General features: G+C 34.6%; 1 protein-coding gene across 3 annotated transcripts in view; it reads left to right on the top strand.

The window, feature by feature from the left end:
- SNX13 (sorting nexin 13) overlaps nucleotides 1-16,374 on the top strand; it is a 93,097-nt gene that overhangs the window by 50,280 nt on the left and 26,443 nt on the right. For all 3 annotated transcript variants that reach the window (XM_068972342.1, XM_068972341.1, XM_068972340.1), the window contains exons 13-14: nucleotides 9,753-9,790; nucleotides 14,130-14,199. In XM_068972342.1, coding sequence (XP_068828443.1) covers nucleotides 9,753-9,790; nucleotides 14,130-14,199 — 108 coding nt within the window. The remainder of the gene's footprint in view (nucleotides 1-9,752; nucleotides 9,791-14,129; nucleotides 14,200-16,374) is intronic.

The following is a 16,374-nucleotide window of genomic DNA, read 5'->3' as shown; positions in this document are numbered from 1 at the left end:
CCTGTCCCATCACCAACTCTCGGAGTCCACCCATCCCATGTCCATTGTGTTGGTGATGCCATCCAACCATCTCATCCTCTGTCGTCCCCTTCTCCTCCTGCACTCAATCTTTCCCAGCATCAGGGTCTTTTCACATGAGTCAGCTCTCCGCATCAGGTGGCCAAATACTGGAGTTTCAGCTTCAACATCAGTCCCTCCAGTGAACACCCAGGACTGATCTCTTTTAGGATGGACTGGTTGGATCTCCTTGCAGTCCAAGGGACTCTCAAGAGTCTTCTCCAACACCACAGTCAAAAGCATCAATTCTCTGCGCTCAGCTTTCTTTATAGTCCAACTCTCACATCCATACATGACCACTGGAAAAACCATAGCCTTGACTAGACAGACCTTTGTTGGTAAAGTAATGTCTCTGCTTTTGAATATGCTATCTAGGTTGGTCATAACTTTCTTCCAAGGAGTAAGCGTCTTAATTTCACGGCTGCAGTCACCATCCACAGTGATTTTGGAGCCCAGAAAAATAGTCAGCCACGGTTTCTACTGTTTCCCCATCTGTTTGCCATGAAGTGATGGGACCGGATGCCATGATTTTCGTTTTCTGAATGTTGAGCTTTAAGCCAACTTTTTCACTCTCTTCTTTCACTTTCATCAAGAGGCTCTTTAGTTCTTCTTCACTGTCTGCCATAACGGTGGTGTCATCTGCATATCTGAGGTTATTGATATCTCTCCTGGCAGTCTTGATTCCCGCTTGTGCATCTTCCAGCCCAGCGTTTCTCATGATGTACTCTGCATATAAGTTAAATAAACAGAGTGACAGTATACAGCCTTGACATACTCCTTTTCCTATTTGGAACCAGTCTGTTGTTCCATGTCCAGTTCTAACTGTTGCTTCCTGACCTGCATATAGGTTTCTCAAGAGGCAGGTTAGGTGGTCTGGTATTCCCATCTCTTTCAGAATTTTCCACAGTTTATTGTGATCCACACAGTTAAAGGCTTTGGCATAGTCAATAGGTAGGTTTATTCCCAGAAATTTCTTTATTTTTGTTGCAGTGGTAAATGGGATTGATTCCTTAATTTCTCTTTCTAATTTTTCATTGTAAGTATATAGAAATGCAAATGATTTCTGTGTATTGACCTTGCATCCCATGACTTTGCTAAATTCACTGATAGCTCTAGTAATTTTCTGATAGTTTCTTTTGGGTTTTCTATGTATAGTGTCATGTCATCTGCAAATAGTGAGTTTTATTTCTTCTTTTTTCAATCTGGATTTCTTTATTTCTTTTTGTTATTGCCATACCTAGGACTCCCAAAACTATGTTGAATAATAGTGGTAAGAGAGGACACACTTGTCTTGTTCCTGATCATAGAGGGAATGCTTTCAATTTTTCACCATTGAGAATAATGTTTGCTGCAGGCTTATCATATATTGCCTTTACTGTGTTGAGGTAGGTTCCATCTGTGCCCGTTTTTTGAAACATCTTTGTCAGAGATGGGTGCTGAATTTAGTCAAAGGATTTTTCTGCATCTGTTGAGATGGTCATATGGTTTTTATCTTTCAGTTTTTTAATATGATGTATCTATTGATTGATTGATTGATTTGTGTATATTGAAGAATTGTTGCATTTGACTGATCTGTGTATATTGAAGAATTGTTGGGTTTATGGAGTAAACCCAACTTGATCATGGTATATGAGCTTTTTAATGTGTTGTTGAATTCTCTTTGCTAGAATTTTGTTGAGGACTTTTGCATCTGTGTTCCTCAGTGATATTGACCTGTAATTTTCTTTTTTGTGTGTTGTCTTTGCCTGGTTTTGGTATCAGAGTGATTGTGGCCTTGTAGAATGAGTTTGGAAGTATTCCTTCCTCTGAAGGTTTTTTGAAGATTTTCAGATAAATAGACATTAGCTCTTCTCTAAATGTTTAATAGAATTCCCCTGTGAAGCCACCTGGCCCTAGGCTTTTGTTTTTTGGGAAATTTTGGATCACAGTTTTGATTTCATTGTTTCTAATTGGCTTGTTCATAATTTCTTTTTTTTTCCTGATTCCGTCTTGGGAGGTAGAACTTTTCTAAGAATCTGTCCATTTCCTCTAGGTTGTCCATTTTATTAGCCATATAGTTGCTCTTAATATCCTCATATGATCCTTTGTGTTGTCTGTTGTCACCTCTACTTTTTCATCTCTAATTTTGTTGATTTGATTTTTCTTCCTTTTTTTCTTGATGAGTCTGGCTATTGGGTTGTCAATTTTATCTTCTCAAAGAACCAGCTTTTAGTTTTATTAATCTTTGCTATTGTTTGCTTCACTTCTTTTTTATTTGTTTCTCCTCTGATCTTTATGATTTCTTTCCTTCAACTGACTTTGGGATTTTTTGTTCTTTTTCCAGCTGCTCTGGACGTAGACTTAGGTTGTCTGTTTGATGCTTTTCTTGTTTCTTGAGGTAGAATTTATTGCTATAAACTTCCCTCCTTAGAACTGCTTTTGCTGTATCCCATAGGTTTTGGGTTGTCATGTTTTCATTGTCATTTGTTTTTAAGAATCTTTGGATTCTTTATGAATCTTTAAGAAATCTTAATCTTTAAGAATTTTTTCTCTAGTAACCTCTTTGTTATTTAGTAATGTATTATTTAATCTCCATGAGTTTGTGTTTTTTGGAGTTTCTTTTTTCCTGTAGTTGATATCTAGTCTCATGACATTGTGGTCAGAGAAGATACTTGATACAATTTCAGTTTTCTTAAATTTACTGAGGCTTGATTTGTGACCCAAGGTGTGGTCTGTCCTGAAGAATAGTCCATGTGCCCTTAAGAAGAAAGTGTATTTTTCTGCATTTGGTAGAATGTCCTGTGAAGATATCAGTGAGGTCCATTTGGTCTAATGTTTCATTTAAGGTTTGTGTTTCCTTATTGATTCTCTGTTTTGATGATCTGTCCATCAGTGTCAGTGGCATGTTAAAGTCCACTACTATTACTGTATTACTGTTGATTTCCCGTCGTATGCCTATTAGTGTTTTCCTTATTGAGATGCTCCTATGTTGGGTGCATAAATATTTACAATTTTATGTCTTCTTCTTGGATTAATCGCTTGAACATTGTGTTGTGTCTTTCCTTATCTCTTATAATATTCTTTATTTTAAAGTCTATTTTGTCTGAAATGAGGATTGCCACTCTGGCTTTCTTTAGGTTTCCATTTGCATGGACTATCTTTTTCCGTCTTTTTACTCTCAGTCTGTGTTTCTGTAGGTCTGAAGTTGGTCTCTTGTATGCAGCATATATGTAGGTCTTGTTTTTGTATCCATTTAGTCAGCCTGTATCTTTTGGTTGGTGCATTTTATCTGTTTACATTTAAAGTAATTATATATGTTCCTGTTGGCATTTTCTTAATTGTTTTGGGTTTGTTTTTGTAGGTCTTTCTTTTCTCTTGTGTTTACTGGGTATGTAAGTCCATTTAGTATTTGTTGTAAGGCTGGTTTGGTGGTGCTAAATTCTCTTAACATTTACTTGTCTGTGAAGCTTTTGATTTCTCCAATTTTGAATGAGATCTTTGCTGGGTAAAGTAATCTTGGTTATAGGTTTTTTTCTTTCAGTACTTTAAATATATCCTGCCATTCCCTTCTGGCCTGCAGAATTTCTGCTGAAAGATCTGCTGTTAAGCATATGGGTTTTCCCTTGCTGCTTTTAATATTCTTTCTTTGTATTTAATCTGTGTTAGCTTTATTAATATGTGTCTCGATGTGTTTCTCTTTGGGTTTATCCTGTGAGGGACTCTGTGCTTCTTGAACCTGATTGACTGTTTCCTTTCCCATGTTGGGGAAGTTTTCAGCTATAATTTCTTCAGAAATTATCTAAGTGCCTTTGTTTTTTCTTACTCCTCTGGGATTCCCCGTAACTCCAGTGTTGGTGTGTTTAATATTGTCCCAAAGATCTCTGAGGCTGTCCTCAATTTTTTTCATTCTTTTTCCTTTATTCTGCTCTTCAGAAGTTATTTTCACCATTCTCTTTCAGCTCACTTATCCATTCTTCTGCCTCAGTTATTCTGCTATTGGTTCCTTCTAGAGTTTTTTTAATTACAGTAGTTGTGTTATTTATACCTGTTTGGTTATTCTTTATTTCTTCTGTGTCCTTGGTGATTGTATTAACTGTGCTAATTACTTCTTGCATCTTTTCCATTCTATTTGAAAGACTTTGGAGTATCTTTACTGTCATTATTCTGAATTCTCTTTCAGGTAGATTGCTTATTTCATTTTTGTTTATTTGGTCTTGTGACTTTCTGTCTTGTTCTTTCATTTGTGCTGTATTTCTCTGTCTTTTCTTTTCTTTTCTTCTTTTTTCTAACTTGTTCCACTTTCCAGGCTTTAGGGTTGTATTCCTTCTTTGGTTTGGTTTTGGCCGTTGGAGGGAGAGGTTCTTGGTCTGAGTGGCTTGTGTTGACTTCTTATTAGGGGTGACTAGTGCTTGTGTTCTAGTGGGAGGAGATCAGGCAGGTAGGTAATTACAGAAATAATGGGGCATGTACATTCACTTCCATACATACAGCCGTAATGAAAGTATTCTAAAGAAAAGAGTGCAGGAGATAGACTCGGTAAACAAGGGAAACCAAATGTGATATTGATCAATTAAAAGCAGAGCTAACTAATGCTCAATCTGGAAAACTGAGCCTAAGCAGATTGCCAACTGAGGAATATAGCAAAGAGAGCACAAGAATTTAACTTACTTAGTGAAGAAAGAAAGAGTGAAGGAAAAAAGGGAAAATAAAAGAAAAACGGAGAGAAAAGAGAATTTTCCTTTAAATTCTTGAAGCATGTTTTCAAAGGGATTGTCACCCCAATATTTTTATGGTAGTTTCTTTTTTGCTTGTAAGTAATAATTGTCATGATTAATGATAGGATCATTGAGAAAATTAAATGAGATAACAAGTGATGATTGAATGTCCCATAAACTATAAAACATTGTAAAAACATTTTTTGCTGTTTTTAATTGTACTCTGTTCCAAATCCTGTATAAGATAAGCCAGAAGAAGCTACAAGAGTCATTTATTCCAATCTTTCAGTTTTCTTCTGTTCACATTGTATAGTGAAGAAAACAGACTTTAAGAGTGATAACACTTTGATTTTACTCCTTTTCTACTACTTATTACCTATGTGATGTTGGCCAAACACTTAATTTCTTTAGGCCTCATTTTTCTCAGTTATAAATATAGACTAATATTCTTGTAGTAATATCCTACCTCAGAGTTGTCGTATTTTAATGGAATTCTGTATGTAAAATGATATATAAACTAAAACACAAATATCGGTTTTTCTTCATAGTAAATAATTGGCTGTTTAAGAACAGTGCGAGAGGCAGCCCTTAGACAGTTTGCAGACTTTAGGCCTGATGACCAGTTTTACTAGTGATTCAGTGCAGAAGTACTTATTAAACTCTAATGGAGTATCTAGGATTTGATAAACTTTCTAGCAAATTAGCAATGTAAATACAAAGTAAATGGGAAAGACTTTACTAAGTATTTAAGAGAGTGCTTTAATTTTGCTCATTTACTTATAAATGGAGTTAATGGACAGGACCACTTAAAGTTGGAGATACAATAGATGTATTAAGTGGTTAGCACTGCTTTAGCAAATGCCTCTATTTTGGAAGCTCTCTACTCCTTATTCTATATTAATGAGACTTTACTTTTTAAATAATATAAGAAATATAGTTACAAAAATCTGTACATTACAGTAGCTTTTATATTGATTGTTGATCTAGTATCTTGGTTGTTTGTAAAACTGGAATAGTATTCTGTTAACTGTATTTGATTGCTTAATGGAGGGAGTTTTCTATTTTTAAGAGCACTTCTCTGGGAGCTCAGTAGTAAAATTCAGTGTACTTCGAGTTCATTATATATTTTATCTATTTACTATCTCTGTTGAAAAATCTTTCACAGAGCTGATATGAAATTTGTAGTAGAAACTCTTCTTCCTTAAAGAACTATTATAAATGTTTTCATTGTATATTTTAATTTTGTCTACTTTAGAAATTTGCTTAGTGTAGTGAAATGGATTTGCTATATGACCCAGAAAGAAAGAAGATGAATTAAATCATAAGCAGCTAATTTATAACCATCTGTGTATCATATAATGATCATAGTAGTGATATATTCTGTGGGAGTAGTTTTTGATCCTGTAGTGTAAAAACTCTTCCAGAATCTTCTAAACTGACTTTTAGCTTCCATTTATATTTGTCTTGTATGCGACTGATGGAAGCAAATTATTTATGTGATCTCAAACCTCCCAAAATGTCGTATTTATTTAAAACACAAAGTAGATTAAGAGGTTTTTTTTTTTTTTTCCTATAGCTGATGTTAATCTGAATCAAATGAACTCTTTTATGTCAGTCATTGAGTAGTCCCTCACATTGGAATCATTGATTGTAGTTTGGAATTAATATATACACATTCATCCTTTTGTCTTTCTGGTACATTGCTTTTTAACATTCCATGTCCTAATTAATGAGCTGTTACATGTTTTATAACTGAGAAATTGCCTAATACTTTTTTGAAACCATGTTAAGTATATGGAATCATGGATATAATTTGAAACATTTTTATTAAAAATGGGTGTTATATATATTTGTCAGTGTTTAGGTTTTAGGCATTTGCTAGAAATTTTTCAAGTAGTAATGCTTATAATTTTCTTGTTTGTATAGGATTGTTTAATTAAAATAGACCTTATATTTTCTGGTTATAAATTCATTTTCTGACTTTTAAAAATTAAGCTTCCTGATACTTTGTGTATTTTTTAAAGTCCTGAAATTCCGGCTGCTTTTTAGACATTTTGAAATAATGATCCAATCTAGTGTTCAATGTGTAGCTGCCCCTCCCCCCAGCTTTTTCTTTATGTAGGTTAATTGAACACAGAGTTAGTGGGTAAAGTCTTACCATGTATAATAGTATCCTGTGGTAGTTTTTCTTTGTTTTAGAAGAAATTTTATTCCTATTTAAGTAAATTTCATTCTCATTTAACTAAACTTCTGTAGGAGGGTAGGTAGCTGCATGGCTTGCTTACCCATGCTCTCTCTCTTCTGTCTTCCTTGTCTTTGTCCTGAGATTGCCTTCTTTAGTTAGTTTAGCTCTAAGTTATTTTCAGGGTAGATGTTTTTTCCTTTATTAAAACTAATTCACAGACTTATAAATGTTTAAATTATGCTTTCCTTTTTAAATTTTAATTTCAATCACCTTTTTCCTCATCATGTCAAACAGTAGCTTCTTTTGTTTTCTAATATCTTTAAGCAGTTGTAAAAGTCTTGATTAAATATAGGTCTCCATTGGCTTTAGACAGTCTAACTTTCTGAATCTTATTGTTAAGCAAGAAAGTAAACCATGCCTTGTTTTGCTCCGTTGTTCTTGTTATTTAGTTGGTAAGTTCTGACTTTTTTGCAACTACATGGGCTGTATCCCATTAGGCTCCTCTGTCCATGGGATTTCCCAAACAAGAATACTGGAGTGGGTTGCCATTTCCTTCTCCAGGGAATCTTCCCAGTCCAGGGATCAAACCCATGTCTCCTGCATTTCCAGGTGGGTTCTTTACCACTGAGCCATCAGGGAAGCCCCTGTTTTGCTCCTAGGTTTTCTTTTAATTTGACATGTCTTTGGTGGGAAGACTTAAGAGGTGGGCAGACCAAAGAAGGTAAGAGGCATATAATTGAATAAGGAGGATAGAGAACTATTTTTTTATACATTTTAATTATCCTAGGTGGAATTTCCTATTTTTATGTTTAGAGGTTTGAGGAACTGAGAAATGTTCTTGGACAGTTAGAGGTGTTGAAGTTGGAAGGCAATGCCAGCTGCCTCTGTCAATAGTAATAGAAATTTCCTTTGAAGATGCATCTCGAAATCCAAACTACAAATAATATCTGAGCCAAAGCCTTTGACTGTGTGGATCACAATAAAACTGTGGAAAATTCTGAAAGAGTTAGGAATACCAGACCACCTGACCTGCCTCTTGAGAAACCTATATGTAGGTCAGGAAGCAACAGTTAGAACTGGACATGGAACAACAGACTGGTTCCAAATAGAGAAAGAGGTACGTCAAGGCTGTATATTGTCACCCTGCTTATTTAACTTATATGCAGAGTACATCATGAGAAACACTGGGCTGGAAGAAGCACAAGCTGGAATCAAGATTGCTGGGAGAAATATCAACAACCTCAGATATGCAGTTGACACCACCCTTATGGCAGAAAGTGAAGAGGAACTAAAGAGCCTCTTGATGAAAGTGAAAGAGGAGAGTGAAAAAGTTGGCTTAAAGCTCAACATTCAGAAAATGAAGATCATGGCATCTGGTCCCATCACTTCATGGCAAATAGATGGGGAAACAGTGCAAACAGTGTCAGACTTTATTTTGGGGGGCTCCAAAATCACTGCAGATGGTGATTGCAGCCATGAAATTAAAAGACGCTTACTCCTTGGAAGAAAGTTATGACCAACCTAGATAGCATATTCAAAAGCAGAGACATTACTTTGCCAACAAAGGTCCGTCTAGTCAAGGCTATGATTTTTCCTGTGGTCATGTATGGATGTGAGAGTTGGACTGTGAAGAAGGATGAGCACCAAAGAATTAATGCTTTTGAACTGTGGTGTTGGAGAAGACTCTTGAGAGTCCCTTGGACTGCAAGGAGATCCAACCAGTCCATTCTGAAGGAGATCAACCCTGGGATTTCTTTGGAAGGAATGATGCTGAAGCTGAAACTCCAGTACTTTGGCCACCTCATGTGAAGAGTTGACTCATTGAAAAGACTGATGCTGGGAGGGATTGGGGGCAGGAGGAGAAGGGAACGACCAAGGATGAGAATGGCTGGATGGCATCACTGACTCGATGGACGTGAGTCTGAGTGAACTCCGGGAGATGGTGATGGACAGGGAGGCCTGGCGTGCTGCGATTCATGGGGTCGCAAAAAGTTGGACACGATTGAGTGGCTGAACTGAACTGAACTGATATGCTACAAGCCATATAGTAACTTTAAACTGTTTATGAATATTGCTTTGCCGTATATTCCTTTGTGTTTTTAACAGAGTGATATCTTAATTGGTAACTTAATTTGATCAGATATATACTAAAATTCTGAGGAAAAAGATATTGCTTTTAATAATTACTCTCTAACATTAATTTAAAAAAATAATTTCTAGTTGCTTTTTAATTAAATGACATTACTCATGGAATTTTATGTGTCTTTTGTTCTACTAATTGTATATTGATTTAAGAATGTAAACTTCAGCATTTTTGATGCAGATCAACCGTGAATAAGTGGACTTTATAGGTTTAATAAACAACTTTTTATCTTTCATATAAAAGAATAATTTTATTTGTAATATTAATCCAGTGAGACAGAAGTAACAAAATACCTCTGACATTTCCTGTTGTGAAATGTCATTCATTTCAAATTACAATTTCAAGTGTCATTCTGCAGTGTTTACCTCATGTTTGCATTTATATTAGACAACAATATGATACTATGAGAATAAAATATATAAAATGCTTTTTTTGAGGGGTACATAAATGCCTTTTGCGGCGGGGAGACAAGTTAGGTACCAGGCTGTTTTCACTGAAACAACCTGGCTTAGAAAACCATGAACGCAGGTGTGTGGGAGGAGCACACCACGGTTTTCTTCATTGTTCTCTCTTGGCTCCTGTGGCTTTCATTCTTGGGCTTGAACCTTAGATAGCTAAAGCACTGTTCAAAGAGTTTTTGACTGTATACTAAGTTGAATTTTCTTTCTCACAGAATCTTTTAATGGGTCTCCTACAGGAAGCATAAATTTGGTAAGTACTGTTATGACTATTTTAATTCTTAAAGTGGCCTGAAAATAATATGAAAAACTGAGCCTTAATACATGTAAATAAATGATATATTAGAACCCTCAAATCATCCTTTATAAGAAGCTGTTGCACTTCTATAGGAATATTAAATTCACATTATAAGGGATCTATGGATTAGAACTTAATGAAATGAAGTTTATTTTCTTTTTAAAAAATAGGTTTAAATCACCTGCCTGATTTAGTTGCAAGTGATAATAATGATTTCATTATTTTCAACCTCAGTATTTAATATTTCACTCTGATCAGTGCTATGATGGGCAGTAAATTTATGACACATAAATGTTTACACTGGAATTAGTTTTTTCTTCTTGTAATTAGAAAAGAAATATAAAACTGGTTGGGATGCCTGAAAACCTGAAGATATTTCTTAAGGTCCATACTAACAAGTTCAGGTTATTGAAAAAATAAAAATAAAAACATTTTTTAAGCTTAGAGGGTTTTATAAGAATTAAGCAACTGTATTCTGTGATTACAGGTTTAAGAATGACACATTTTTAGCATATAAACTTCAGTGGCATTTCATATATTCAAGGTGAAATGTGAAATAATGAACATTTCAGTTCTCTTATATATCCATGCTTGCCATTGAATACCTTGTTTCATAAAATGCTACTAGGGAGAAATATTAGTGTTGTGTGCAAGTTCCGTCTAGAATTTGTTGAGGATGGGGAGAGATGGTTTGCTTTGTTTTTCCTTCTACTACCTACGTGACTTTTTCTTTTGAACTTTTTGCAATAGATAAGTAGTTGAGAGGTCCATTGTCTTATGTTCCTTAGTATGACATTTATTTCTAAAATGACCTTATTGTATAAATGTTCCATTATTGTACAATGTATTCTGCTGCTGCTGCTAAGTCGCTTCAGTCGTGTCCGACTCTGTGCGACCCCATAGATGGCAGCCCACTAGGCTCCTCTGTCCCTGGGATTCTCCAGGCAAGAACACTGGAGTGGGTTGCCATTTCCTTCTCCATTGCATGAAAGTGAAAAGTGAAAGTGAAGGTGCAAGGTATAACCTTTAACAAAACACTAAAGCAAATCAGCCATAGTGTTATGTCAGATGTTTTGTAACGTTTTAAGTATTTTCCTAAATTATCTGCTATCGTTACCATTTCCTTCTAATATTCCATAGAGTTATGACAAAAAGGAATAGCTTCTGGAGTCTGAACAGTGTTAGCAATATAGTGCCCATTAGGAAGAAAGTTTCCAAATATGATGAAACTTTTCCTTGCATTGAAATTTTTTAGTATTCATGTTTGTAGTTCTTGTACAAGTGTTTGAATACTATTAAAAAATATTTTTTTCTTCATTCCCTATCTGGAATAAATACTTTTTCAAATAAAAGAGATTCCTTTTATCATATAGTGATATAAAAGCAAAACAGTCTGTGAATTGAAAAAGGTGACACTTGACATCAGTGACCTACAGGTTTTGTTTTTCACACAAATCTGCTAAATCCAAGCTTTTAAGTAGCGGGAGTCTTTTGGATTCTTTTTTTTAAATATATAGATAAATTAGAATAAACAGTTGCATTTTAACAATAGTTTGATTACAAAAAATTGTTCTTAAGACTATTATTTTTTTCATATTTAATGAAGATAATGTTTATTAGTTGTATTAAAATTGTAAACTGGATCATTATAGTTTATTTCAGCAAACTAAACAAAGAAAATATTTAATGTGGTGGTTTACTCATTTTTTGATTGAGATTAGCACATAGATATAAGCATTTTTGAAGTGCCATTGTAGTTCTGTTTGCTCAATTGATTATCGTAGTAAATTTCAAATTTTGGTTTTTATCCTAGCATAATGTTACAGGAAACACTTCTTTTTTTGGCAAGAAGTTCAAGAATCTTAACCCATAGTCACTTTGCAAGCTGTGTTTTATTTCAGGACAACATTAATGCACTTGTTTTGAAATCACAGTTTCCTTTGATTAATAAGTACTTATAAATCACAGTGTAGTTCCATGGTTATAATGTCATCAGTTGTAACTTTATATAGTCTAGTTGATATTTACACATGCATTATCACTGTGACTAATGGTTAAGAGACATTTCATTGAATTTTTTCATCATACTTAATGTAAATATTAATTGCGTATTTTATGTGTGCTAGAAAAGGCATTTATATACAGTGTTTTTCAACAGTTTCTGGCTTACATAGTATAAGATGCTAACATGGTTAAAATAATAAGAAAACAGCATATAACTTTTTATATGTTTACCTACAAAGGAGGGTTACCAGTGATAATAATGCTTTTTTGAAAAAGGTGATTGTTTTATATTCCCTGTACTAGCTTATAGTTAGAAGAAGATTACAGTAGATAACAATTTTAAATTTTGTAGAATATTACATTTCCTTTGGGGTTCTATCTTTCATGTAAAAATAATTCTAAAACAAAGGTTCTGCTATTTGTCAAAATGTTTTGTTGTAGATCAGTTAAAAAATTAAATGCGTTTTAATTCTTTTCAAAGTATTTTCATTCACATTATATCCTGATAGAGTTGTAGGACAGATATTACACCATTACCACTGGGAAAACTGAAATACAAGAAAGCCTTACTGATATGGCTGAAGTCTATTAAGGTTATCAGTGGCAAAGTCTGGACTAGATCTAATTTAACTGAATGGTTTTCCCACTCTACTTGTAGATCATATGTATGGAGTTACTAAATTTTGTTTCTTCTGATGATCAGTCTTTAGTAGATAGAATTTTGGCTTTCTTAGGATGCAGTTGCTTAATTTTAAATGGCTTTATGTCATATGCATGACTGTATTAAGGTCATTTAGATGACTCATTAATAACTGGTAATACTACATTAGGAATCCAAAGTTCATTCAGATCCCATGGTTTTTCAAGTGTAAAATATGTCTGAATCATATACTGTCTGTGTGTTATAGGTCCCTAAGACCACTCCTGTGTTCACTGATTTACTAAGAGGACTCACAGACCCCAGCATAGCTGTACTCACAGCTAAAATTTGTTATAGTGGAAGGATATAAAGCAGAATCAGCAAAGGGAAAAGGTGGATGGAGCAAAGTCCAGAGAAAACCCAGCTCAAGGTTCCACAAATCTCCCATGGAAGTCACATAGCACAGACTTAATTGTGCTGGCAGTGAATACGACAGCATGTGTGAAATGCTGCTACCAGGAAAGCTCATCTGAGACTAAAGTGCCCAGGTTTTTACTGGAGGTAGATCACACAAGGCACCATTTGTCTAGCATATACTAAACTGACTCCCAGAAGGAAAGCGGGTATTTGGTGTAAACCACATTGTCTATACAGATAGTTTAGGTAGAGTAAGCCACTTTAGCAGTTAGGAATGATGGGAACTTTTTCTAAATCTAACTTCCAAGATATTGTCCCAGGCTGTCCTTTATAAGGAGAGCAACTTAAGGTTTGTTGTGTTAACTCTTTTCCATACAGTCTCGCCTTCATTATATGCTTATGTTCTCTTCTGTGTAAGTGTGGGTGTGTAGACATGGAGCAAAAAAGTTTTGAGCCAAAGTCTATAGTTATAAAATTTATTCTGAATCAATCAGTAATAATTTTTGTTTATGGGATTATTATTTTTTTTGAATAACTAAAGCTTAACTGTAGAGTCACTTCACTTAGTAAATAATCATAATATTAGCTAACATTTTTTGTGTTAGGCAGTCTTCTAAACATTTTACATGTCTTCATTTAGTCCTCACATACCCTTTGATGTAGGTACAATTATGATAAGGAGTCTAACTAAAATTATTTCTAAGTTAACAAAAGTGTTAATACAAAGTTGGCTCTAATATATTTCAACATTAAAAAAGTGAAATGTTGATTTAAGAACATGTCTACTTGGGGAGGGAAGTGGGAGGGGGGTTCAGGATAGGGAACACATGTACACCCATGGCGGATTCATGTCTATGTATGGCAAAACCAGTACAATATTGTAAAGTAAACAATGATAATGAAGAACATGTCTGCTTATTTTTGTCCACATTTTTTCTTGCCATATATTGAATATAATTGAGAAGAAGCAAATTATAGTATGTGGACAGGTAATGAAGGAAGAAATAATCTGATGTATTTATTAAGTTGATTATTAAATTACTTTGTTTTACAGTTTAATCTTATCTTCTCTTTCTCCTATTAGTATAAACAAAGAGAATTATTGTTTGTGAGAGGGAGGTACAGATAAGGACATAGAGCAAAAATGAGTAATGTATATGATATAGAAATCTTTAACACTTTCTTTCCTATAGAATTTAAAATTTTTGTTTTCTAATTTTTTTCCTTCATCAGTCTTTAGATGACCTTTCAAATGTATCTTCTGATGACTCAGTACAACTTCACGCTTACATTTCAGACACTGGTAAGAGACTTTGTGGTTTAATTATTACTTAAAAGCTATTGAGTATCATTACCCCTACCTTATCTTCCACATTTATTTTTACAAATCATTTTTCTGTTCTGTAGCCATATTTTCATGTTACTTTTTTTTCTGTAGCATATTCTTCATTAAATTCTATAATGTTTATTATTATATGTGTATTTCCTTTCTTTAAGGTTGTTACTGTTATCATTTGAAAAAGGATAAATTCTGAGCACTTTGTCATTGCTGATAAACTTTGAAACCAATCTTTTCTTTGAGTCTAGCTGATAATTGTCTGCATAATTCTTACTAAATTGTTTTGGGGCAGATTTTAGTTTAGTATTTGTTTTCATACATGCAGAAGTCAGTAGATTTCTGGGTAAATGAAGCTTTTGTATAGGAGAACAAGAAATGCTTGAATGAGGTGAGATTCGTGACTGAATTAGGATGTGTGCAAAATGGCTAGTGAATTGAGGAAAAAAATAATTTCATCATTGTTATTGAGTTATTAGATAATGTCAGTGATGGTTTTCTTATCTGGCTTCTCATGATTCTTATGTGGATCTCTCTTTTCTGAGGATTCTGATATTCTAGCTGTTTTGTCCATTCATTCAACAACTATTTATCAGCTTCTTAAAGGATATGGAAGCATAATACTAAGCATTTTTAATAAGTTGTTATTTCTGTCAGACAAAATTATGTATAATCACTAGAGAGGTAGTACACTAGAGTGGTTAAGAGGACAACTTTTTATCCAAATTGCTTGGGTTGAAACCCCAGCTTTGCCACTTAATAGTTGGGTGAACTTGGATGAGTCTTAACTTCTCTGTATCTTAATTCCTCATCTGTGAAATGGGATAATAGTAATACTTGCCTCATAGAACTAATAAACTAATTGTATTACCTTATATATTAGTGTTTGTTCGATAAACATTTACCAGTTGGACTCCAGAGTCTCTTTGAGTCTGGATCTCATGTCCTTAACCTTATGACAGGAAGTGGAACTAGTGCAGTGCACTTATGGAATGATTCTTGGACTAGTGGACTGGCCCTTCATTGAGGAATCTTGTTTTAAAAAATAGTGGCTGGGTTAGACATATGCTTAGTGATGAGATTACTTATATTTCGGTCCTAGTCCTTATCTGGTTATAGATTAGTAACAAAGAGGTTGCACAGCACCTGCTATGAGTAGTAACATTGTCCTATGAAAACACAACCTCTTATTTCCACTGTAACATCTCACCATCATCTTAAAATGTATGTAGCCTCATTATCTTTTAAAATCAAATAACCTTTGTATCTTAGGGCTTGTTTTATAATAGCCCCATATTCTTCCTTTTGTGCACCCATCCTAGTCTGATCTTCCTGCCTATCAAATTTGTATCAAATCTGATTATTATTTTTTAAAATGCTTTCTGACATTGCTTTCTTCTTTCCTTTTCTATTTCTTACTAGTTTCTTTGTTTTTATTAACTCCTGATTGGTTATGGTGTGCTGCCTAAGTGGCCTCTGATTTCTATTTTCCTTTCCTAAACCTTTCTTGAACACAGCGTGTAAAGCCATTGCCTTGTTGGCACGCTGACACTGTTGAGTGATGGTGTTTCATTAATGTGATGAAAGTGTTGTGCAGTTTGTTCTGCATAGGTCTCCGAGTGAAGGATAATTGAAAGAGGTGAACAGTGAATAATAGTCTCTGACAGCAAGATGACCCAGGTCTATCCCCAGTCTTCAGTTCAGTTCAGTTTGGTTCAGTCGCTCAGTCATGTCCGACTCTTTGCAACCCTGTGAATCGCAGCATGCCAGGCCTCCCTGTTCATCACCAACTCCCAGAGTCCACCCAAACCCATATCCATTGAGTCAGTGATGCCATCCAACCATCTCATCCTCTGTCGTCCCCTTCTCCTGCCCTCAATCTTTCCCAGCATCAGAATCTTTTCAGATGAGTTAGCTCTTCGCATCAGGTGGCCGAAGTATTGGAGTTTCAGCTTCAACATCAGTTCCGTCTTATATTTTGTCAAATCAGTAACACTGATAATAGATGGAAAGGAAATGAAGGACAGTTCTGAATACAAAGTGCAAATCTTAGAAAAACGTTCATGAAAACCTGGGAGAGATTTCTGTAGAACTGCATTTGCCAGTATAGATTTGTAGCTGTTTTGTGATTAATTTACTAAG

The sequence above is a fragment of the Capricornis sumatraensis genome, chromosome 5, assembly GCF_032405125.1.
Source record: "Capricornis sumatraensis isolate serow.1 chromosome 5, serow.2, whole genome shotgun sequence".
Taxonomy (NCBI): domain Eukaryota; kingdom Metazoa; phylum Chordata; class Mammalia; order Artiodactyla; family Bovidae; genus Capricornis; species Capricornis sumatraensis.
This window is presented reverse-complemented; position numbering and strand designations above follow the sequence as displayed.